At 38.9% G+C, this 25,187-nt stretch overlaps 1 protein-coding gene across 4 annotated transcripts in view; it reads right to left on the minus strand.

The window, feature by feature from the left end:
• piezo2b (piezo-type mechanosensitive ion channel component 2b) overlaps positions 1 to 25,187 on the minus strand; it is an 84,192-nt gene that overhangs the window by 10,165 nt on the left and 48,840 nt on the right. For 3 of the 4 annotated variants that reach the window (XM_028593357.1, XM_028593356.1, XM_028593359.1), the window contains 27 exons: positions 24,131 to 24,307; positions 23,888 to 23,998; positions 21,208 to 21,408; positions 20,909 to 21,113; positions 20,391 to 20,492; positions 20,094 to 20,259; positions 16,262 to 16,505; positions 15,685 to 15,802; positions 15,112 to 15,259; positions 14,181 to 14,270; positions 13,355 to 13,479; positions 13,022 to 13,090; positions 11,687 to 11,790; positions 10,566 to 10,664; positions 10,074 to 10,194; positions 9,892 to 9,969; positions 9,411 to 9,577; positions 9,057 to 9,250; positions 7,386 to 7,559; positions 6,226 to 6,876; positions 5,534 to 5,792; positions 5,048 to 5,227; positions 3,985 to 4,291; positions 3,515 to 3,647; positions 1,160 to 1,307; positions 870 to 1,081; positions 436 to 594 (listed from right to left, as the gene is read on the minus strand). In XM_028593357.1, the coding sequence (XP_028449158.1) occupies positions 436 to 594; positions 870 to 1,081; positions 1,160 to 1,307; positions 3,515 to 3,647; positions 3,985 to 4,291; positions 5,048 to 5,227; positions 5,534 to 5,792; positions 6,226 to 6,876; positions 7,386 to 7,559; positions 9,057 to 9,250; positions 9,411 to 9,577; positions 9,892 to 9,969; positions 10,074 to 10,194; positions 10,566 to 10,664; positions 11,687 to 11,790; positions 13,022 to 13,090; positions 13,355 to 13,479; positions 14,181 to 14,270; positions 15,112 to 15,259; positions 15,685 to 15,802; positions 16,262 to 16,505; positions 20,094 to 20,259; positions 20,391 to 20,492; positions 20,909 to 21,113; positions 21,208 to 21,408; positions 23,888 to 23,998; positions 24,131 to 24,307 (4,742 nt within the window). The remainder of the gene's footprint in view (positions 1 to 435; positions 595 to 869; positions 1,082 to 1,159; positions 1,308 to 3,514; positions 3,648 to 3,984; positions 4,292 to 5,047; positions 5,228 to 5,533; positions 5,793 to 6,225; positions 6,877 to 7,385; positions 7,560 to 9,056; positions 9,251 to 9,410; positions 9,578 to 9,891; positions 9,970 to 10,073; positions 10,195 to 10,565; positions 10,665 to 11,686; positions 11,791 to 13,021; positions 13,091 to 13,354; positions 13,480 to 14,180; positions 14,271 to 15,111; positions 15,260 to 15,684; positions 15,803 to 16,261; positions 16,506 to 20,093; positions 20,260 to 20,390; positions 20,493 to 20,908; positions 21,114 to 21,207; positions 21,409 to 23,887; positions 23,999 to 24,130; positions 24,308 to 25,187) is intronic. The other variant, XM_028593358.1, reaches the window with a different exon arrangement.

Below are 25,187 nucleotides of genomic sequence, written 5' to 3' on the forward strand. Positions count from 1 at the left end.
AGAAACTGGAGGTTTAGTTTCCAAATCTAAAATTCATTAAAAGAATTATAAGCATTACATAACATACACATGGTATGACCAGGTTTGCAACTAATGATTATTTTCATTATGTATGAATCAATTAAATATACATACAATACATATACATATTATACTAATTTTCTAAGTATAGCACCTTGACCTGGTTTATAATCTCACTTTTTACGATATGGGATCATGAATATACCAATGAATGTACCAATGGAGATGCCCAAAAGACACTTAATAATTCTCTTGTTTTCAAATTTTTTAAATAAACTACTCCAGGTGTAATCTTTGTCGGTCTCCTTGTCTCCATTCTTGCAACAGAAGCTAGTTTATCAACCCCTGACATGAACAGAGCGATGGACCTGTTTGCCCAGCTGGAAGAAATGATACTTTCCCAGGGTAACTCACCCTTGAAACAGGAAGAGGTTGACATAATTGTAGCTCTTGGTGAGGAAGTTTCCCAAAACGCGGGTGGGATAACCACAGCGGATCTGATAGGCTGACAGCCCGAAGTAGACGCACTTGACAAAATACCACATCTGAGCAACCATGTTCTCGCTGAAACGTCTACAAAGGGGAAGACAAGCGAGACGGTTTGTAAAATTGAAGAATGAAGTAGTTTGGTTCTTTGTATTTCATTTATAGACAGCACAAATATTCTTGATGGCAAAGAACAAAAATCCTTTCAGCTGTAAAACATTCAAAAACATTTTCAGATAGAGAACATCTTTTAAACATGCTTTTCTTTATTTGAATAGTAACAGACAGAAGAGAGCGATGAAAAGCATGCACCAAAGACACTAAATATTGAACTTTATTGTGACGTAAATGTGAGTTCTTACTTATCTGTGACTCCTGGCAGGATAAAGAACATCCAAAAGTGGATGCCAAAGACCAGGATGACCTGGAAGATCACCTTGCCCATGACAGACTTTCTGAGGTAGAGCGCCCGGTCCACCACCATGGTCCCAAATTGGATCAGAACCATGACCAGGAAAGGTCCCGGCACTTGATCCTCCGACAGGGACGATGTAATGTCTGCAGCCGAGTGTTTCTAGAAGGGATGTAAATAAATATTAACTTTGTCAGAAGTGATTTTGTTTATGGATCTAAATCTAATTTTAAAACTTACACCAAATGCCCAGAATCCAAACACAATGATGATGAAGTCGACCGTGTCAGCGAGGAACATCAGCACATAGACATCTGTGACTGCGCTGTATTCTGGGTGGATCAAGTTATAGAAGAACTGCCTCATAGGAAGGTAGATCTCCATGAACCTACAAAGAAGTAAAAAGAAATGTTATTTTAAGCAAAGAAACAGGTGAAAGTGGTCCAGGTGGGTCTTTCTTAATAAATAATCTTTTGATCAAACATATATAATTTATAATCTGGAAATATGTTTAATATATGTCTAATTTCTGGGGCAACCTCTAGCTCACCCAGTAAGAGCGTGTGCCCCATGTAGGCTGAGCTCTCTGCAGCGTCCCGGGTTCGAGTCCAATCTTTACTGCGTGTCATCCCCCATCTCTCTCCCACCTCTCCTGTCTATCCACTGTCACTTTCAAATAAAGGGAAAAGCCCCCAAAAAATACATGTCTAACTAGCTAGTCTAAATAGCCTAACTAAAACTATAGAAGTGTAAAAAAAAATAAAAAAAATAAAAAGAGCTCTGTGCATTCACAGTATTGTTATCCAATTCTTTATTCTTCAACTTTCTTTGGTTGGCTCTAACTTCTTTATATGTTCAGCTACAAAAAACATTCAAAATGTTTAACACATGATGGGACTTCAAATCCTCTTCTACTACAAAATGCTACTCCTACTTCATACTTTCACATACAGACACCAATCATCTTTAAACCATTCATAAAAACTTCAGCTAGTAGGCTCTATCTCAGCAGTTTGAACAGTTTTTGTTTCAGGAAGTTTAAAATGGGTCGCTAGAGCACGAAGCCTTAAAAAAATCATCTTAGTCCCTTCTCTTTAACTTGCTCTCACGCACACAATTTATCCTTGTCAGCCAACATATATACATCAAAATGTAGGTATGTTTGTCTACTTTCAGCCAATGTGCTCATTTAAGCAGTAGGCCTCAGTGAGCTTCCAAATGACAACAGTTCCATATCTTCCTCCATTCGCTGCCCATGTTAAACATCCTTGACGTTTTCACGCAAAGGCACAGCAAACCACTTTTTTGTATCGCTGATATGCCCACATATTTTTATTTTTCAACATAAATTTTATATCAATACATTCCCAAAGGACTTGCGGCGCTGAAGATGAGGTTATTTCACTTATGCCACCTATAGTTTCAGCTGTCTGAGCTTTTCTTTCACAGGTCGCTCTCAGTGTCCATTAATGGCAGCCGTCAGACACAGGTGATAGGCTATGGTGATAGGTCGTTAGCTGATTACAAACCTCAGAGATCAAAGCGACCTCCTCTGTGATTACAAACATGGCCACTGATTAGTAAGCATGACGCAGCATTTTCGCCAGACAGTTAAATTGCAACTACAGACAGTAATATGTTGTTCGCTTGCCACTGCTGTGCCCTGGTTGTAACACTTACAACTTTCATACAATATGGCTATTATTCAACTTTTAAATATATATTAATTAAAACAATTATCACATCACATATTATTCCACATCTTTTTTACATTAATAGTGTTACTCAACTTCAATCAATGAAATTCATACTAATTAAAACAATTCCCACTTTTCCAACTATTCTCACTATTTTAACTTCTTACAAATTTAAGCTATTAATCCAGTTTAGCTTTAGCAATTTAGCTATTCAGCATTCACACGCATGTTCTGCAGGAAATGCATTTTCTAGTTTTCTAGTAGGACATAAGGGGTCTCTCTCTTTCTCTATCTTGTAAGGGGTCCTTGGCTGAAAAAAATTGAGAACCTGTTTTAAGGCATCATTTAGGTTGTTTTTAGGATTAAATCTTTGAATTAGAAATGCTACTTGTGGTTATATAATTGCATTTCTGTTTATTAGGCTTTTATTGCATATTTTCTTCTGATAGGTTAAATAAATGCATGTGTGTTGTCAGACACTACTGGTTTTATTTTGAGAAAACCTTAACGATTGAAAATATCTTCTCTATGTATCAGTTACTGTTGTAGACATAATATCTCAGAAACCACTTGTTCCATTGTGATTCAATTTAGAACAGTAATGTCATCATGTTTTGATTGTCTGTCGCAGCACTTACAAAAATTACACTGACTGACCTAACGGGAATGCTGTAATTAAAGGTCTAAATTTAGACCTTTGAAAGGTTTTAGCTGCTGTATGACTAATATGATTTTTCCATATTTGTCTAGAATACTTGCTGAGCACTGTTCTCATCAATGCCCTCAAGTTACATTATTTCTTGTATAATCACAGTTGACTGCTGGCCAGTAAGGCCATGGGTGGAGACAAAATACACAACTGCCTCAACTTTTATTAACCAGCTATGCTTCTTTGTACCGCTTTATGATGAAAGCTTTTCCTTTGAGGAGCTGCTCCCTCAACTTCTCCATGATCATCTGTTTGCGGGTCTTCTGATGGACGCTGGCCTCGCTGCCGTCCTTGTGGCTGCTGTTGTGGGAAGTGGTACTTCCTGTGGAAACAATTTACATTTTGAGCTGTAAATGAACCGTGACGAGGCGTTGAGTCACTGCCTGAGATAAGGCGAGATCTACAAACACAAAGACCTAATCCAAGGGTGAAGGCTAGAAAACACAAGACATCTTTTTTGTGACACAAGCCCAGAGGATTCCTTCTATTTATTGTTGTTGTTATGATTATTATTGTTAGAAGAGTAACAGTTATATGCTTACTACAAAATTACACATTACTCTCAGGAAGAGTGTTAATTGTTGACGTTCCCACTTTTAATGTTTTGAAACTGTTGTCTAGTTAGTAGTAGGAAATAGACAATAGATAAGGATCTTCACCTCTCTTAGACCTTGCAGAAGAGTGGAGAGATCGGTGAGAAATGTGCGAGCCTCCGCTGGAGCTCTTGCGACGCTGGTATGTCGGCTGCTGCGGGTAGTGCACCTGGACATGTCCTGAATCAATGGAAGTCCCAAAGTTTATTGATCTCAAGGTGTGAGTGGAGCCTCTCCCATCACTGATCAGTGAGGAGGCGTGTTCAGACCCCTTCTCACTCTCCTCCTTGTCTTTTCCCTCGTCCTCTGACTCGCTCTGACGAGAGGGCTCTCTCCTTTCTTTGGGGTCCTCCTCGTCCCAAAGACCATGGCACTAGAGATGGAAAGAAAAGGGAAAAATGCAAGACCATGTCATATTTTACGCACAGATTCATTAAAAATCTGGTACAGGGAGTGCATTTGCATTCAAACATTTCACAGTACATCCAAAACAATCAGTCACAGTGTCTGTCCCATGAAGGGTTAACAGTGCACTATTTCTTTGCAAACTGAATTTTTTTTGGTTTTCTGTGAATTAATTCTCAATTATTCATTAAGGCAGTAAGGTGTTGCAATTAGCTAGAGTTTTATTTAACCCATGATGTTTTAAAGTTTTTTTTCAACCGCACCCAATAATTTTCACTTTATGACAGGTACTGTATATTATTGTAATTTTGTGTTATAATTATAAATACATTTCAAGATATTTAATATATCAACACAGGGAATTAAGTATATTTTTGACAAATACATAGGTATTTGATATACAATTATATCTATGGGAAGCACTAACAGCCTGGATGTGTTTAACAGATAAAGTTGACAATTTTCTATATTTTTCTTATTTTCAACAAATCGCATAACAAGACCAAAACCCACAATGTGTGAGTCCATCTCACAACACTTTCCGACCTCCTCAACCGGTCTGTGGCATTGATCCCCAAAGCTCATTTGTTTCTAAGAAATAAATCTTTAAAACTAAATAAATTCTAAAATCTAAAATGTCTATTAAAAAAGCTGAAAAAATAAAGACAGCTGGGAACTGTAATTTTTTAGTAAATGTCACTAAATAATGCAGGTTTGCAGGAACCTTCAGAATGGATCTGTGGAAGAAGAGAGCCAGTAACTGGACCAGGTCGTAGTGGACGTAACCATCCTTCTTCTCCACACCAATGATGTTGGGAGGGTGATATGGTTTATTCTTATCTATTATGTTCTGGTTGAAGGGGAAGAAGCCAAACTGGAAGAAGTACTTGACGACGATGGTGACCTGGAGGGAAAGCAAAATCTGTGTCAGTGAAGCTGTCGGGATTATGTCAAAGTTTACCAATGAAACATAAAAGACACAGTTTGTAAAAAACAATAAAATTATTTCTCTTATACTACAATGCAATTATCTCTCTCTCATCTTATCTGTGCATTAAAATTAGCAATTTCCACCATTGACACCAACACTCATGAAAAATTGACTTATTGTAGGACAGCCAGCAACATAATCTAATGGTTGACAAAATAATACCACCTGCCGATTTGATTGATCAGCTGATGTTTTGGACATCTTTGTATCTGACTGTACCTCAGTATAGACGATGGCAGTCATCCAGTAGCGCTTGCTGGGCCTGGGTACTGACAGCATGGCCCAGAGGAAGATGGTGGTGGGAAGGACCAGGGTGGCGCAGGAGGCCGATACCATGTGGTTGATGATGATGACCAGGTAGCACACCATCTCTGAGTGGGCCACCAGCATGTTGTAGAGACCGTAGCAGAGCTGGAGGATCAGAGGCTGCTTTTGGTAGAATCTATCTGACTGCTCCAGCTCCTCATCATAAAACATCCTGAACAGACACACAGAGATGCAAAAGACCATAAAACGATTCAAGATGAACACAAAGAGATGCAATACAACCACAGAGACACAAAATGATCAAAAAGAGACACAAAACGACAATCTCTTTCAGTCTGGGAGCCTTGCTCCTCGGTAAGAGGGGTGAGGGGTCTTTAATATTGTCTCCATTGTCTCATCAGTTTCACAAGTGCAACATTTTGAAGTGAAATTTTAAAGCTGCTGTGCAATATACAACAATACCAGTGTACATATATGGTGTGGCTAGGATCTTTTGAAATATCTAGATAACAGTTCCAACAGGATAAGGCATTCAATGGAAATGATCAAGATACATTTGCAGCAAAGCGTGTGCACAGATAACCGTTAATTCTGATTCCTGTGAGGCTTCATGCTAATAAGGCTTTAGTTGTTTTTGGACTTACTTGTTGAGCAGCAGTTCGCTGGCGGTCAGCTCAGTGGTCATAGAGGGCAACATGATGTCTGACCTGCTGTCTGAGCGGCTGTCAGAGGTCATAACCATGCGCCTCCTCCTATCCATGTCACTCTCGTCATCGCTAAGTTCCAGACGGTCGAAGCTGACGGCCTTGCTGTAGCTGGGAGGCACGTCAGCGTCAGACGTTTTAGAAGCATCTGTATCAGGGGTGTAGATCAGCCCTTGTCCCCCCTCTGTTTGCATGAAGTCCTGCTGTACTCCCCCATCCTCACTCTCAGTGGCGAAGTCCTTTTCTTGGGCAGAAGGGGCAGACTCTGCCTCCTCCAGCCTGAGAGAGGGGCCCTCATCTGGACCAAAAGACTCTTCTCCCTCTTCTCCCTCCTGGTACTTGGCTACCTCTACTACCTCCTCACCCTCCAGTTCCACCTGGCCATCACCCTCCTCCTTCTTTTCCTCTTTCGCCCTGGGTTCTCCATCACTCCAGGCACCGCCCTCTGCCCCCTCACTCTGGTCTAGCTGTTGGGATTGCCAGGGAACCCGCTGCTGCTTGTCTTCCCCTTGATCATGCTCATCATCCACTTCTTCTATGGTGTCTGTGGTGCCCTGTCTGGAGTAGAGTGTGACGCACTGTGTTGCTTCACTGCAGGGAAAAAAACAGTAGGAATTGTGTCAATCTGCACTCAAGTCTGTCTGTTCACATGGAAATGAAAAACATTTGATGTCTGAAATAGAATCAGCCTCCCAGTTTCCCAATCTGCTCCCTTGCACTTCCTCAGGGTGCCAGGTGTGCCAATATATATTGTTATAATGTACCAACCTATATTTATTAAAGCCTTTTTATTTCTAAGCATCCATTAGGTTGGCTGGAACTGGATTTTTTTATGCCACACCCTATCCATGGATGAGGGCATGTTTTTCCTTTTTGCATTTTCCTGGTTATCCCTGGGTTCTTGACAGGTGTAGTAAACAAAAGGGTTATGGAAAATGTCATGCAATCATGCTGATGACCAGCAGAAGTTAAAATAAAAAAAGGATTTAGAGAAATATTTTGATAAAACAGGAGTCAGGAGATGCAATGATCTTGTTCATGTCAGTGATAAGGATGAGAAACACAGGTGTATGTATATGGGTGATGCAGAGGCCAGGCACCTGGACATGAAGCTGCTGCAGCTGTCCACTGATGAATTGGACATGTCCAAGCCGCACATCTTACGCAGTTTGGGCCTGGCACGCTCGCTGGTTTTGGGAATGCACTCTGGCATTCCATCCAGATCTTCCAGAGTGGATTGACGGGAAAACAGTGTGGTAGCCTCGGTGAAGGCACTGAGAGGTGGTGTGAGTGACACATGGAATGATAAGTGAGAAGAATGAGGTGGGATCAATGTTAGGTTACACAGACAGAGGATTCCCCATATACTGTGTAATAAATGCATTTAACCCAAACTTAACATTAAAAATGAGCAGGGAAATGATCTTCGTGTTTACTTCTTACTTTAAAAGTATGAGATGCAGCAAAGAATGAGGATGAAATGGCTGAATGTGATGTTATTGAACAACCTCACTGTTAGCAATAGCCTCCTTAAAGGGTTGGTTCACCCAAAAAAATATTCATTATCTCACCTTTCTTTAAAGGAATCTAGCCATGTAGAGGGTTTTGGTGAAACTGGCCAAGGGCTTAACAAATATGTATTTAAGAATTTCGCATCCAATACAATGGAGGTGAATGGAATATTGTTTGTGGTGTTCACAACTTTGACAATGGCATCTAAAGAAAATCAATAGCAACTGTCTTATTCCAGAAACAATGCATCCGTTACCCTGGATAATCCACACAACACGATATTGGGACTATTTCTTCTGCAGAAAGTACTGTAGTTCCAATAAAACTGTTCACAAATGTTGTTGAAAATCTTTAAATGTAATTTTAAATGCCATAACTCAAAACCCGGATAAATAAAACCAAAAACTATCTGCATGTCCAGATAGCACAAAAAGTAATTAAGAAAAAAATGAATTGGAAACACCTGTACCACAAATGTATCTACATGTGGAGCAACACAAGCTTGTTTGTTAGAATCAATACATTATCAAATAATAGACAGGAACCACTGAAGATATATTAAAGTTCATTTTACTTGAGAACCCAACAAGGAGGCAGTCTCCGCACTATAGAATAGTACAGACAATGACCTAACGAAAAGCTCTCCACAGCTGCTTTTTATAATAAATGTAACAAATCATGATACAGAGTAGATGTCGTCAATTGTTATCTTGTCAGAGTCGATGACGTCTCCCCTATCTGGTCTGGGAGGGCATGTATGCCCCCTCAGGAACACACTGTGCTTAGACAAGGACACGCAATGGCTCCATGTTATCTTGTTTAGAGTATTCAGTATAATATTATTCTATGCCAACAGTTTATTAATAATAATAATAATAATAATAATAATAATAACAATAACAAGAGGGAAAGTATGTATCATAATTTCCTGAACATCATTAAAGGGCATATATCAATAATACAACATTTTTCCTACAGTAAAGTGATAAAGTATATGGGTTTTAATTCCTTAATTCACATTTCAAACCTAAAAAAACCCAAAATGTCTTATTCCTGTGCAGTGAAAGGTTACTTTGCTAAATGTACTATCTAAGAGGAAAAAGGAGGCAGGAAGCTGTCATGAAGCTAAAATATATTCTGTTATTCTATTCTGGAATCTATTTTGTTGTCTCTGTCACCACTGTTGAACACTCCCTAAAAACACTTCATGATGGGGACTCATTTGGTCTCCCATGTTGCATTGCTGAGGCTGCGTGTACCTGGATATGCTGTCTCTGGATGCTGTGGAGTCCTGGCTCTCCATGGGGTAGCCTCTTCGCCTTCTCCGGACCCTGTTGGAGCCCGAGGCTGACTCGTCCTCACTTAGCTGATCCAAACTAGCCTGTCTAGACATGTTGAGCCTCATGGCCTTCTGGTAGTAGACGTGGATGCTCTCTCTGGACGGCACGTTGCCCTGGTGGAAGAGGAGTTGATCATTCATTGGTCCTCTTAATCACATTTAAGTACTTCAATTTGCTTATAAATTGCAAAAAAAAAAAGAAAAAAGAATTGATTTTAAAACTAAGGTAACTCCTTTTCTGCTTGTCAGAAGTAGACGTAGTGGCTCTTGGTACCTTTTTGACCTCTCTGGTGAGCATGCAGCGCTCTATACGCAGCACAGTGGAGATGTCGATATACTCTCTGCACATGTCATTCATCCACTTGGTGAAGCTGTCCACTGTCGTCTGGAAGAGCACCCAGGTAAACTTTATGATGTTGAACACCCGCTTGATGATGTTGTCTGAGGGAAGGTATACAACACAAAAACATTCACATTAATTCAACTTTTTAGGTTGAGCTAAAGAACTTAAAATGGTGGCTCCTAATGGCAAATATTCACAGACAATGAAAGAAAGTAAAAACAAACAATACAATACAATAGTGATTAACACTGTAAGAAGATTCTTCATGATTATATTCCAGATTCAGTATATCTAGTCCAATCTTAGAGCAGGTTCAGACTCAGAAAGAGAAACTTAACATCATTAAAATCAAGTCATTAAAATCAAGTCAATCTTTTCTTTCAAATATTTCATAAAACTAGGAGAAACCAACCTGGACCACCAGACTTCTCGTCCTCTTCTCCTTTTTCTTGCCCATCAGAGAGCTCACCAACCTCTATGGTCAAATGACCTGTTGAAGTGCAGTAAAGACACCTATTATGGTCGAAAGAACATGAAATCCATTCCCATTAAAGTTTGTTTCATGTAAGTTTTTTGTCTCTAGAACTTGCTTACCATCTTTCTTGCTTTTTCTGCGTCTAACTCCTTTGGTGTATTTTTTCCAAAATTTGCGTTTCTCTTTGCCTCTTGCCCTCAGGGCAGCTTTGGGGTCTGTGATCCAGGCGTGATAAAGAAACTGGAGAGCAGAGAGAAGGAGTTTAGTTTTGATGAAAGGATGTGAAGAAGAGTGACTGAGGCCAATTATGCAAGAGCAACAACAAGCAAAAGGATAAATTAAACACCAATTTAAGGTGGTTTTGCACAGCAAAGGTCAAAACATTTCCATTCCAGTTTATGTTTCATAATTTATGCCAAATAAGCCTCGTTTGTGATATGGATGAACTCATCTACGTATTACTGTGGTGTGTGAATATGTTCAATATTCTGTTGAAGCAGAACACCAAACATGGAAAGGCAGTTTGCTGTGCCGTTAGTTGTTAGTTGTTACCTAAAGTGGCAGATGTTTATAGAAAGCAAGCTGTGTTAATTAGTTCTGGTGGTGAGTACCTTGCCTGCCTTGACTACACACTGCAGTATAGTTTTAGGCAGCTTAATGATAGACTTGGGCAAAGCCAGAAGAGCAGAGACAAACTTCCCAATAGCTCGCTACAGAGAGACAACAGAGTGAGAGAGGGTTAGTAGAAAATAATTTCATATTATTAAAAACAACAGAGATTAAATGTGTTAGGAGACAGTGAACAAGAGAGGATTATGTAGTCCAGGTGCATATGAGGATCAAGGGATTTGTTATCCCATTCTCCAGAATGTTAGTATTCAAAACGTTCAATCCTTTCGTAAAAATAGCAATATCAGAGATACTTTTTAGATTAAGATTTTACATAAAAAAACACGATAAGCTTATAAAATAAAACTAGTTGTTAGCAGTTTCACCAAAAGAGACATTTCCTCTCTAACTCTAAACTTCTCACATTGTTTAATTTAAATAACAGTTTGAGGCCAAAAGAGGTACATTTATCCAATATTTCACAAAAAAGCAAAGATTAGAGAAAAGTAAAAATAAAAAATGAATACAAACTTGTGTATCAGACCTTTTATCTTCTTTCCTCTCCCACTATTCTTGTCTTTTAATGTTTTTAATTTGTTTATTATTGTTTTTTAATTGTTTTCTAACTGCTCTTTAATGTTTTATGTAAAGCACTTTGAATTGCCCTGTTGCTGAAATGTGCTATATAAATAAAGCTGCCTTGCCTTGCCTTGCCATTATTAACTCACAATCCCTCAGATTTATCTTGTGATCCTTTGAAGGGGCCCGACCCCTAGGTTTGGAACCAATGGACTACCCAACTACCCAACTGTATATAAAGCAGTTAAAAGTATCTCCACCTCGACCAGCTATAACAGTAAATTTCTGCTGACACGTTTACATGTTAATATAACAATAACTGCAGAATAAATACTTTTACATGGTGTAAAAAATTCCAATATTTCCATACATCAAAACTGTATATTACTTGAGTAAAAGTTTACTATGTTATTCTTTACCTCTGCTGAATGAAACATCCTCATCAATAATAAAAACATGTAATCAATTGATTAAATAACTGACCGAATTAAAATCTTGTTTCACACTGAAATTGATGGAAAAATTAACCAATAGTGGAAGTCACCTGAAAAGCCGACTTCTTTGGCTCTTCCTCATCATTTTTCTCCTCCTCCTCCTCTTCCTCCTCACTGTCAGTTTCAAACAAGTAATAGTCTCCACTTCTAACCACTGAAGGGGCAGATGGTAAAGTTTAGTTACATTCAGTCAAACGGAGGCCAAAGTCATTCATCACTTTTTCATCAACATTAACATGAGGTTAGAAGGTTCCCTTGCTGAAAGGAAGAGGCAGGAAAATCAAACCACTTACCGTCAAATGATATGTAATTCGCTACATATTAAACATTTAACTGAGTCTACAGTAAGTCGTGCTATAGACACACATTTAAAAGCATCAGAGACATGACAAGATGAAACAGAAAATGCAGAAAACACATACAAATTTAAATATGGCTGCTAGAACTCTGAGCACAAAGCACAATGAATATTTTCTATTAAAGACTCTTATTCCAGTAAGCACAGTCTTTAGTTTAAGCTACTCGACAGAGCAAGTGACTCCTGTCTACAGTAATTAAGTGTTAGAAGCAATGGGATAGACAAGGCTGACTTATGTCCTTGAACAGAACCGCAGTGGGCGGGAGGTGAGGGGGGATGCTGGGATATGGAGATGAAACATTAAATGACAAAGAGATAAAATGGAGAAATAATTTGAAAATGTCATGTGGGGGTGGAGTACAACATAAGACATGAGTTCAAACCAAACAGGTGACCACTGTATTGACTCAGAAAGATGCTGGTATTTTCTTTTATTCAGCACAAAGAGACTTTAAATTTGTCATTGTATATGTTCGATAACTGGTCCAATCGTTCTTGCGGTTTTATTTTCGCCTGTTTGGTGATCATGTCTACAGGCAAAGAATGAACAAACCCTTCGTCCTTTATTCCAGTACTGAGAATAAAGGAGAGTTGACTTCATGTCTTTGCATGAAAATGTTTTACAACAGAGTGATTCTCTACTGTGGGCTCTTTAGGGGAGACTGATGATTACGTTTTAAACAATGTCAAGTACAGACCTCCAGACATTAGACATTTTCTCTTGCCTTAACGTCTCATCATGTCTATTTAAGGCAACCCTGCTCTGCACCGATACTGACACGGTTTTATAGATCATCTTGAAACAGAAGTGCATCTCCACACATAGCGTACAGGAGAGCTACAGGCAGTAACAAGGGCCCTTAAATAGAGACAGAAAAGGACTAAAGTCTGGATGGAGCAAGTCTACTGTGTGTTAGTGCCTTCAGAGCCCAGGGGCAGTATGGGAATCCTCAGCGTTCTGGTCAAGGACACAAGGGCCAATCAGAGTGGAGGAAGAGAAAAAAAGAGGGTTGGGGGGTCAACCTACTGGAAGCATGGTCAACCCACGGCCTCCACCACTGCTTTTTTTTGGTCTTGGCTTTCGTTCGCTGTGCTCCTAAAATTTCACAAATACATCAGTGCAACATTTCATAAGAAAATTAATTATTCTGCAAACTCAAGGCATATTTTTTTTTACTCTCTTAAGCTTTCTCTTAAACAAATACTAATGCAAATACATGATTACACAACATATGTTAATGATTTCAGTCATTATTCACGCTCACCTATCTTCTCTAAGCACTACTGGAAAACATAACATCAACACCAACTTTTCTAACATTGACTGAACCAGGAGAAGTCCCAGCAGCCTTTGTCATACCATCATCATCATCATCCTCCTCGGGCTGGACGAGGGTCTGTCCATCTCCAGACTCCTGCGCCATGCTTAGCATCTTCTCCTTGCCCCTCTTAAACTTTTGCTGCCTCACCTTAATGCGTTCCATCCTGATTAGATCAGAGAGGCAGTGAAGAGACAAGGTATTTACACAGAGGAACATCACTAACAGCATACCAGACTGACCATAAATATCTCCAAGCTTCATATGGAAATTACTATGTACGTTGTGAAACAGTGGAGTGCTCGTTAGAGCAGTTGAGTGGATATTATCAGAGCTAATCAGTATCTCCTTAGGTAGCTGTAAGTGGTGGAAATACATTGACCTTACGCAGTATGATATACTGAGCGATGGCTTCCTGGAAACAGTAAAGACTGAGCTTCCTTTTAATACAGAACTGATTTTAAATGGCTTTTTGAATCATGTATACTTACTTATGTTTTAGTGTAACTAAATTATATATTTTTCCTATTGTCAAAAAATCCCCTGAAAAGACCAAAACCAAGTGTGCATTAATCCATCTGAAAGTAGTCCTGAATAAATGCCCTATTTACAACAAATTTGGCATCTTTCAGACATAACTTGTATCTGAATTGGTCCTGGAGTATTTCTAAATAAATGTCCAATCTAATCCAGAGTTAGACAATTATGTGTATGTAAATGTTTAAATGTTAAAAGGTTATTCTAAGTCTTGGGCAATACCTTATCAAATTTAACGGTCAAAACTTCCCCATGTATTGCATATTGTACACACAAACCACAACATTACACCACATGAAGTCAAATGTAGTCAAATGCTTAGAGTCTCACTGTCTCTTCAGCTGCTCCACAGATTTGCGCTCCTCCTCCAGTCTGGCTCTCACCGCCTTAACTATTGTGGCCTGGAAAAGCTCCGCCCCTCTGAAACACAATCAAATGTTCAAAACATCCAGTGTCAGAGTGTGAAGGTTTGATCCTACTTTACTATTTAATGTAATTTTGAATTAGTACAAATTAGTACAAATGTAACTACCAATATCCAAATTGGCATTAAGGCTAGTAGAAATGCAATTTCAGATATCTACAGTTAGAAATATGACTAGAAAACAATGCAATTGCAGATATTCACAAATTCAAAACTATTTCTTCTTATTGGATATCTAAAATTAAAATAACGACTGATAACAATTGGATTGTAGATATCTGTTCATTCTAGTAGATATCTATAATGTTCATTCTGGATAGGAAGAATGACATTGTGCATATCTGAAATTGAAAGGTCAATAAACATGAATGGCAAAAGTGACATAATTTTTCCTAGGAAGAATGAGGTGGATATCTGCAATGACAATTGTGGATAGGAAGAATGTCATCCTGCATCCGGCATGCAAGCCAGCATGCTTTTCTGGCTATTCCGAGCCACAATCCTTTGCACAGCATATATGTGCAAGAGGGTCAAAGTTCAAGGCACAATGTTATGAAGAAGTAGTATGTCCCAATTGTATGCATACTGCATGCAACATTATGTACTTTGTAAGGGCAGCGGCAGTACATACTAAAATTAAAAAGTAAAAGTTAGATTTGGAATTACTGAATAAATCTGACAAACCTTAGGCCTTATAGCATCGAGGAGCTCAGGTCTTTAGCATTCTCAGATAAATCCGATTCATAGACCTTTTTCACAGCAGACTTTTTCACATGTAATGGCAGGAAAAGTAACAGTATCCCTATGAAGCAGGCCATCTTATCCTAATCTGTGTACCTGCACGCGAGGATCTGCGATGCTCTGATATCAGCCACCACATGGAGGAAGTAGTAGCTCATGAAGACTCGTCTCTGCAGCAACAGGAAGGCAAAGCAGATACTGTCCCAGATAATCCCGGCCTCGTTGCTGGGCAGCTCACACAATTCTAATGACAGGTGAAAGTGAGGACATTTATGAGTGTAAATTCTCCAGGATATTAAAGTAGATTGTTATCAGTATTCTCTGCATAAATCTTACTGTTTCACTGAGTATTGGGGCAGTGTTTTGTATCCACTGTAATTCCAGTATGATTAACACAAAGGCTGCGCTGAACTAAATTAGCCCTGAAAGATCGGCCCAAAAAATAAACAAAACTGTAGGTTTAATTTCAACTTTTTGGGAAACACACTTTTAGAAAACACAATCTAAAACAGCAAATCACACTGAAATGCTATGTACAGTATGACTAGTAGTTGTAACCAAAATGTGGATTTATGCTCTTACAAATATTGAAGGTGATATCTCACCTTCTTGTGAAATGAACTACCAATCATAAGATGCACAAAGAAGTAATATTTTGAGTTCACTCACTCGCGTTTGCTTTGCTGACATTGATGTTGTATTCTTTGATGGTGCAGGCCAGACTGAACAACTGGATCAACCAGCACTGGTTCTCAATCAGGGAGTTAATGTAGCCACAAGCCAGGATCTAAAAACAAGAATCCTTTATATGCTTGAATACAATAACTTATTTTATACATCATAATAATTTTTTCTTAGGTATCTTTGAAAACATATTTGATTGCACATAACACACATGCAGTGTTAATATGAACTGTGTATCCTAAAATACACACAAACAAACAAAACAAAAGACACAAACTCTTTGAACCCCTCCCCCCTGGCAGGGGGGCTGTGAAAAGCTGCCGTCCAAAACCTCACACCAGAAAAACAGTTTCTTCCCATCTGCAGCTGGCCTTATTAACAAGACCCGGGAACCCCACTGACACGGAGTGCTCCAATACACCAAAGCAAATGCCCTGCATGTGAAAACCTACTTGGCAATAAACCGGATTCTGATTAAAATCTAAAGCTTCTTTGTCAGGCTATGTCTATCATGTAGTCACAGTAATTAACTGATCTTGATTTACAATTTGAGACTACTCACAGACAAAATGTTCTTCATGGTGATAACAAAGATGTTGTAGGCGATCAAGAAGTCCCAGTAGTGAAGGATCTTTTTGATTGGTTTGAGCAACAGCTCACCACCAAATAGCAGGAAGTAGAAGCAGGCTACCAGGTAGCCCATACAGAAGACGCTGATGCGCGTGGTCCCCGTGATGAAGATGATGGTGAGGACAAACCAGAACAGATAGCTAAACACGATAACCTTCAGCATGTCCAGGTAGGACCTAGAGGACAGTGGGGAAACCAATATGTCAGCACTATTTTTCCAAAAAGATGACATATTCAATTTCATATTCATATTCAATATTATCTTTTTTGGATGCTGCTCTAAATGTCAGGAAAAGGTTACTGTCGGAAAAAAAAATTAACTTCAATACCCAGAGGTGATTGAACATCAGAAAACGCAACATACAGAGTATCCTTGTGCTGCATTCATGCCATATTAACAAAAATGTTAATGTTCACATATTATTCCAAAACAGTTACCCCAACTGCTCGCCCTGTAGTCACAACTGATACAGTACATGGAAACATTAAAATACTAACTTAGCTGTTTAACAAGGTATACACTTACTGTGTTGGATTCTATTTACATTGAACTGCCAGCGATGGTGCTGTAACACATCTGTGTTTCCTCTTCCCTAAAGAATTCAGAAATTCCCTAATTTCCCGGCTGACTTGAACCCCTTTTCCCATACAGCTGATGTATCCACGGTATGCAGAACATAACGTGAACCCAGCATCAAGTTTATGAACCCGGCTGGTCTGTGAAGTAACACAAAGTATAAATCAAGCACTCATTTGCTGCTATTCAGGAGGAAGTTTGTATTTTGCTCTTAGGTTTTTTTTTTTTCATGGTTACTTGCTGTAGTTAGAGAGCATGTAATGTAACTGAGAACATTTACTCAACTAAATTGCTTTATCGTCAATTTTAAAATAAATGGGACCATAATTTACTAAATGAACATCATGATATATTACAGAAGAAGTAGCGATTTAAGACATAAATCCATTATCAATATGTTTATTGAGGTAATTAATCAAGTGATAAGCAGGGTAAATTTTGGACTTCTTTTTGCAACCAGTGGAGTCACCCCCCTGCTGAAAATGGGATAGCATGCAGGTTTAAGTCACTTTCGCATTGGCTTCACTTTTTAGACCCGGAAGCTTTGTCCATTATTTTTACAGTCTATGGCATAGACTCGGCCAGCTAAGCTAACTTGCTAATAAGGATGCATGGTTACCACATAATAAAAGTCAAAACAACATTGCAGTTCATTCTGTTGCTGTGTGTATATTCCTCCCATCAATCACACTTATGTAATACACTTTGTATCACTTAGTGTCAGAACACCGGTAAGAGTCTGATCAATGAATGTGAACCAGAGCTGAAACCGGACTCCTGTCACTCAGCACAGGTAAATGTACACTTCTGCATGACCTGAGTGTGTCTAACATGCTAAAAGCATGCGTGTGGATCCTGTGTTATCATGTGAAAGACCATTAATATGATGTGTGGAGTGAAAACATAGGAAGCAACGTGCATTCATTTGATGGACCTGGGGAAAACATAGGACCACAACAACAGCTGCACTGTTTAGGAAGCAGCTCTGATGAAGTGGGTTTGGATCGGACAATGCATTGATGGGCCGGAATAGCTGAGTGAGTGTCCTTCTTCATCAGGGGGAGAAAATACCTTTTCCATACTTAAAAGCTATTTATTGAGTTAGAGTACAGGGCAAAAGCGTCTGAGTAGCGGAGTGACGGACAGAGTGTTTTTGTGGATTATGGATTTCTCCCCCACCCCTTATCCGTAATTTGATCCTGGAGGGAAACGATAGAATAAGTGCAGAGCTGCTGTGGCGTGGACAGACGGGCTGTACAGCTCTCTTTCTCTCTACTAGGGCTTGTTGATGGACACAGAGTGCGTTAATAAAAGACTTGTCCACTTTGGGCATCAAAACAGTGGAATGTGAAGAGCACATAATCAATGACTGTGGACAGGTCAGGATGCTCTCGCTGTCTTTCTGACTCGCTCTCTATTACCCTGCCTCTCAAAACCATCTCGTCACTCTTTTTTATGTGCAAAGTCAGTATCTAGATTCAAATATTGGAAGACAGCCAGAATTCTGATTAGTGGGTATTCAATTACATCTCTCACTAAGCTACTATCATTTGTCTTACCTTTATTTATCTAGGATAAGGGATTTGCAGAGCCAGAATGTTCTTATCCAGCACCACACCACTTAAGATTCCTACAGTTACACAGTTAGCAGTCAAGTACAACAACAGTTTTCTACTGAGTTGCTGGAGCAGCTCAACTGTAGAGGCTGGGGTATGAAGCAAGCGTCTTACTCAACTGTACCTTAGTGGTTGGAGAGAATGATACCTTTTCTACCAGTCAGAAATCTGCAACCATATGTTAACAGCCTGCTCTACTGCCTTTTAGCACATCAGTGAGTTTAAAGTTCTACTTGGTTACATACACAATAGCGGCACCCCAGTTCTCTGTGACTTTTGATCTAAAAACGAATTAACTGATTTATGGCCACTTGGGGGAGGCAGATACAAGTTGTGAACACAACACTGACATTATCTTTTAAGCAGTTTATTTAAAACATCCAGCAGTTATGGAGCAACATTATTATTTATTTCTAGTTTGTTTCTGACCTCCTGGCAAACACCAGTCCATCGCTCTCCTTTTTGCTCTGTTTTTGGTCTCCACCAACTCTGAGAGAAATATCTGTCTCTTCAGCTGCTTAATAGTCGCTAACTGTGTCTGTCTGCTGTTTGGTGCTGAGCAGGTTGTGTACATTAAAAAAAAACTTTTCGCTGAAAATACTTACCTGCTGTGGACCTGCATGCTACGAGAGCAGCAAAAGTGAACCAAAACAGTAAAGTTGTGGTCTGAAAAGCTAAACAATTATCTGAAACTATAAAGCTGAGGGGAGCCGCATATCAGATGATAATTCTCTGTAGGTTCATGACTAAAAGCAATCCCTCATTTCATTTTAGATTACGTAAGACCAAAATCAAACATGTTTTGCCTGGCGCTTGCCAATCACACTTAATCTAGAAACTGATGGAATGTTAAGATAGTTATTTTTGTAATTTTTGAGACCATTATAAATAGCATTAAAGAATTTAAACTAGCATTAGCATATAGCAGGTTTTTAAAATCTACCAATGGTGATGTTACATAAAATAATGAATTCCCTATGCTGCATTACAATTTCCCACCAGTGTGATATCCATTAAACCATAGACCAAAATAGGCATTTCTGCATTGGTAGGACTAAGTCACAACAATGGTAAAACTTTAAAATTGTACCCCTAAAATTTTTTTAAAACAAAGCTTTAACTCTACATAAACATCACACGTCTTCATGCTTGAATCCAAACTTCTGCTCCATATTGTGGGATGTAAGTTAAATACAAATAATAAAAAAGTTTATAGTGCTACTTGTTTTTAACACATTTCACTTTTGACTTAATTGTAGGCATCTAACATCATTAAGCATCAATTAAGCCGGCTACTTCACTTCCTTTCCATTTCTGTGTCTTGTTGTTCTCCATGTTAATATCGGTTCTGTCAAGCTCCAATGGCAGCTAAATTATAACATCTGTTTCAAGTGAATCTACTGTAAAAGCTAATTTAAGTGTTTAAATACAAGTCTGGGATCCAGTGTCATATACTGTATCCATGTAGCCCTTACAGGCATTTAAAAAAATAAAAAATAAAAAAAATCACACTTGGGCCAATTTCTGCTACTGTGCGAAGTGTATTATAAAATTAGTATAAACAGCTGTACCTGCAGTGGATAAAGTCGGGGACTGGGTTGTGGACACTGAAAGAGGCTGCGTCAAGGTCTCTGCAGATCTCCACGTTGTCACCAGCCATGAGGCGGACGGCTGCCTTGTTCTCATCATCAAAGACCTGCCTCTGGAGAGAGGCACAAAGCAGCAACATGAAGTCATCTGGAAAGAAGAGAGGAGAGTAGAAATCTAACTTATGTTGAACAAAATGTTTGCTAATACTAATACCAGAAACTATAATGACACTCATCAGCATCCTAATCACTAAAATATCTATAAATTAGAAAACATACAAATGAGGAACAATGAGTTGGGTTGGGTCTGGAAATCTGGAATATAGAGCCACTTGATCACATTGGAGTCTGTAGTAGAGGTGGGAGACCTCCAGGGATAGTCTGAAATGAAAACATGCATCATTATCATCAGATATATATGTATAAAAAAACCTTAAAATTACACTTTAAAAATGACAGGACCGACAATAGTTAACAGACATAAAATTAACTGACATCACTTATAAGATAATCTATTAAATAATAAAATAAATAAAATAAAATTTGTTATTGTCAATTTCTCAAATGTAAAGATTAGCTGTTTTTCTGTTATTTATATCATAAATTCAATAATGTGTGTTTGGGACTATTGGTCGAAGAATACAAGAAATTCGAAGATGTCTTTGGGAACTTGTAAACAGCATTTGTCACTATTCTTTGACATTTTATACATTAAATGATTACTCAACTGACTGTAACAAATAAATTCTAGAAATCATCAGCAGTAAGTACAATCTGTCCGAGTCGTTAACACAAACCTTTACAGGCTGCTGGTGGGATCCCGATACAGACAAAGTACTGGAAAGTTAGCATGCAAGCCAGGAAGAAGCAGTACTTGGGCCAGATCTCAGCAATGGCTTTCCTCCTGCGTCTATACATGACTGCAATTAAGGCAAAGGCGTGAAGCATGGCGTAGAAGTCCATACGCTGCCCAATAACATTGACCCCCAACAGCAGGCACGTCTGAGGGAAGCACACGAGGACTATAAACATGAAGTGATGGAGTTTTTCAGATAAAACGTATATTTTAGCTCTTTTCACTTGTCTCTAAATTTACCTCAAGTCCAAACTTGTAGAAGAAGTAGTTGATGAAGTATTTGATGAAGCTGATGATGCCAATGTCCAGATGCTGCCGTGTGATATCATGGAAGATAATCCTGGCAGCAGGAGGCGACAGTTTGTTCCTCAGTCTAAAGTATTCCTGATGGCGGTAGATGGTCACCTCAAAAGCTAACAGAGCCAGCATCAAGAGGTTGTTCTGCACAGATGACAGAGAGAATTTCTTTAAATATGTATTCATTTTTTTTTGGAAAATATTTGCTTTTAAATAACTGATTGGTTACTAACTGTACTTTGAAACAATTTTTTTGTTTATTTATCAAATAAAAACATTAGTTTTTGGGGGCTTTTCCCTTTATTTGAAAGTGGATAGACATGAAAGGGGGAGAGAGATAGGGGATGACACGCAGCAAAGGGCAGCAGGTTGGTTTCAAACACTGCGCCACTGCAGGACTCAGCCAACATGGGGTGAGCACTCTTACTGGGTGAGCTAGAGGCCACCCAAAACACCTACCCTTTTCTGATATTTGATTTTAAACACATAGGAATTGTTAAGTTGGAAAGTAAATAGGTAATACAAGCTGAATAAGGAGAAGCTGACTACAGTACAGGAAAGGAACCTAGAGCTCCAGTCGTATGGAATAGCGGAAAAATTAAAGTACAGAAAACCAAGATTGCAGCGTTTACCCTCCCCTATCCTAGCACCAAGACACCAAGCACACTAAGCTTAAACATTTCCTAATTTAACAGATAGACCACAGTAACAGCTCAGGCGCTTGAGACAATATCACAACTCCAGGCTAAATAAATGACACAATTTCTTTTTAAGATTACGTTTTGGGGCATTTTAGCCCTTTATTTCAATAGGACAGCTTAGACTTGAAAGGGGAGAGAGAGAAGGGGGAATGACATGCAGAAAAGGGCTGCAGGTCGGAGTCGAACCCACGGCTGTTATGTCAAGGAGTAAACCGCCCCATGTGTCTGCCAGTCTCTTCTTAAATATGAAATACCAGGGTGATAAAAATTAGCCGTTGAAATAAAATTCAAAGTGCTGTAGTCATAACAGAAGGTAAAACTCATTTGAAACTAAAGTATATAAATTTTTTGGACACTACAATAAGCAAAATAAAGCAAGCAGTCAAAGCAACTAAAAATACCCTGTTACCAAGGAGAAAAGTTGCATGTAGATTCAGCTCCACTGCTTAAAGTAATGTGATGCTTTTTTAGGCTACAACATTTTTCGTCACATACAGCAAACATCTCCTCACTATCCGCTAGCTGCCTGTCCCCTGAACACACTGTAAAAAAAACGCGGTCTCTGTAGATGCAAGATGCTTCTCGGGGGCTTGTTTGGGGCCGGGACTGAAGCCAGGGCTCTGTGGGCGCGTTCAATCTCCAGCGGAGGGTGGTCAGCGGGTAAGCCGACTAAGGTCGGTAGTACAGAGTGGATGAAGTCCACAAAAGGACTACCACTTTCGGCTTTCTCTGGGAGGTTAACAATCTTCAAATTCTTGAGGCGGCTATGACATCTTCTGTAGCGGAGACCCTATCTTCAGCCTCCTGTATACATTTTTTTAAGTTGTTCACTCGGCTAGATAGAGTGAAGAGAGAGGTCTCGACTGAGGTGACAGACGTTTTAATTTCACTCAGGGCTCCATCAATAACATCAAGGCGAGAACCGACTGATTCATTCATGTTGTTCACACGGGAGGCCAAAAACTATTTTAAGCTAAAATCTGCTCCATAGTTGTCGAGGCAGTCAGCACTGAGGCCCTAGCTTGATCACTGTGGTCCTCGTTAACACTAGCAACATGTGTGGCTGTCTGTTGATTCACTTTCCTACTACCAGTGTGAGGGCCAGGCGATAAAAAAATAGAAAAGTCTTTGTCGTTCTGCTTGTTAGGCATCTCTACAATAGATTCCTGACCGGTATTTTCAAGTTTGCTTGGAGAAAGTTACTACTTTGTTTTAACCTGGAGCCGGAGAGAAATCTCAAGCAGCATCTCGATCCAGGTCAAGTGACCTCCCCTAGGGACCGTTTATAACCTATTACTTTAATTTCGGGCAACTTGTGATGGACATTTGTCATATTTTCTGACACTTTATACCCAAAAGCTCAATTATAGTCTACTGTAACCAAAGTGTATCTGATGGGTTTCTTTGTTTTAACACATTGCCACTTTATAAACATAATATTTGGGCCCTTCTGATGAAGAAAATACTCCTTTAGCTTCGGTTAAATGAGCAGTGACTTCCGGGAGTCATAACCGCCCTGTAAAACAACAAATTGTCGTTTTTAAGCTTCAGTTTTTGTACACATTAAACAAACGAGATATAACATTAGTGAGCTTTGGAGATGCTGAGAGGCAGATTTTGTTACCTTGGGACAGAGCCAGGCTTGTGGTTTCCCCCTGTTTCCAGTCTTTGTGCTAAGTTAAGCTAATCAGCTGCTGGCTCCAGCTTCATATTTAAAGAACAGATATGAGAGCAGTATCAACCTCTTCTTTTAACTCATAGCAAAAACAAAAAACAAAATAGGTGTATTTCCCAAAATTTCAAAATGTTCCTTTAATTAAGTCCTTTATATGATCATAATGTCATAAATTGTTCTTTCATTACTGTGTTGATATCCTGTGTATGCTGCAAACTTTCAGCTAACAAATGTTTCCGCTCCTCACCCTGAGGTAGCCCAGCAGGTCAGGAGACTTGTTCAGGCCGACCCAAATGGCCGGATCCACTGCATCCCTATACAGCAGAGACTTGCTCAACTCAGCTGAGTAGTTTCCTGTCTGTGGACAGAAAATATAATTGTATAAATGTAGTAAAAAATTGATTCTTAGCGCAATCAAGAATACTAATGATAATATTAAACCGTATGTATTTGTATACAACAAGGGTAATAAAGCATGTATTATATTCACCATATTGCATTTCTTGGAGTAGGTAGTGGGGTCTATAGACTTCAGCTGGTACAACATTTTGCATACGATGACGACACATGTCCAGACAGCGCAAACACTGGAAGCAAGGGGCCGATACTGGCTGTAGGGCAGTGCAAAAGCCCAGGATGCCAGGAACACATAGTTGAACAAAGACACCTGCACAGGAGACAATACAGGTGATGCTGACAGAAAAAAAACTAAAATAAATCCTTTTTCCACTGACATACTCTTTTTCTTTATTATCCTCCTACAACAGTACACCAACGGTTAAAGGCTACAGGTAAAACAAAAAAAAGTAAGGAATAATGTGAGGCAAATCAAAAAACGTAAAAGCTCACACATAAAGCTTGACGTCAAGAACCATAAAGAAAAGATTATTACATTACATAAATCTATTTCTATCAAAGTGAGTTTTAATAAGACTCTAAAAGCCTGAGCAGCTTATCCAGGGAAAACCCCTCAGAGGGGGAGCAAGAAAACGCAGATCAAGACTTTGGTTTCCATTGAGAAACTGTAACAGCTATTACAAGTTCTAAATACCCCTAGACTACTATCTGGCTAGTCTGCATTGTAAATAGACAATCCTGGTTTATTTCAAGATGGTCTAAGTTGTCTTAGTGTTGCAAGAGATCAACTTATTTCATATAGTGTCTGAGCAATAAAATCAACCAAGAAAACTGTAGGTAATTATATAGCTTCATCTCAGAATTGTGTTAAATGTACTTAGTTATAGAAGATTGTGACATGATAGTAATTTATGTATGACCTCATTCATTTTACATGCTACAAAAAACTGAAAAAATCTTGGCAGTGTAGCATTTAAGACCATGTTAACCAGGTGATGTGAAAAAACTCAAGAAATCCACTTTAAAACATCTGTGAATCATAAAAAAATTCCTTCATCTACTGTTTAAACGTGGTAACTATATCTAGCATGTGCCAAAAAAAAAAAAAAATAAGCAACTACTAATATTTTTTAGTTTAGTTTATTTGTTTATTTGAGCAGTTAGTTAATATAAGACATCTACGTACAAAT

The sequence above is a fragment of the Perca flavescens genome, chromosome 12 (genome assembly GCF_004354835.1).
Source record: "Perca flavescens isolate YP-PL-M2 chromosome 12, PFLA_1.0, whole genome shotgun sequence".
Lineage (NCBI taxonomy): Eukaryota > Metazoa > Chordata > Actinopteri > Perciformes > Percidae > Perca > Perca flavescens.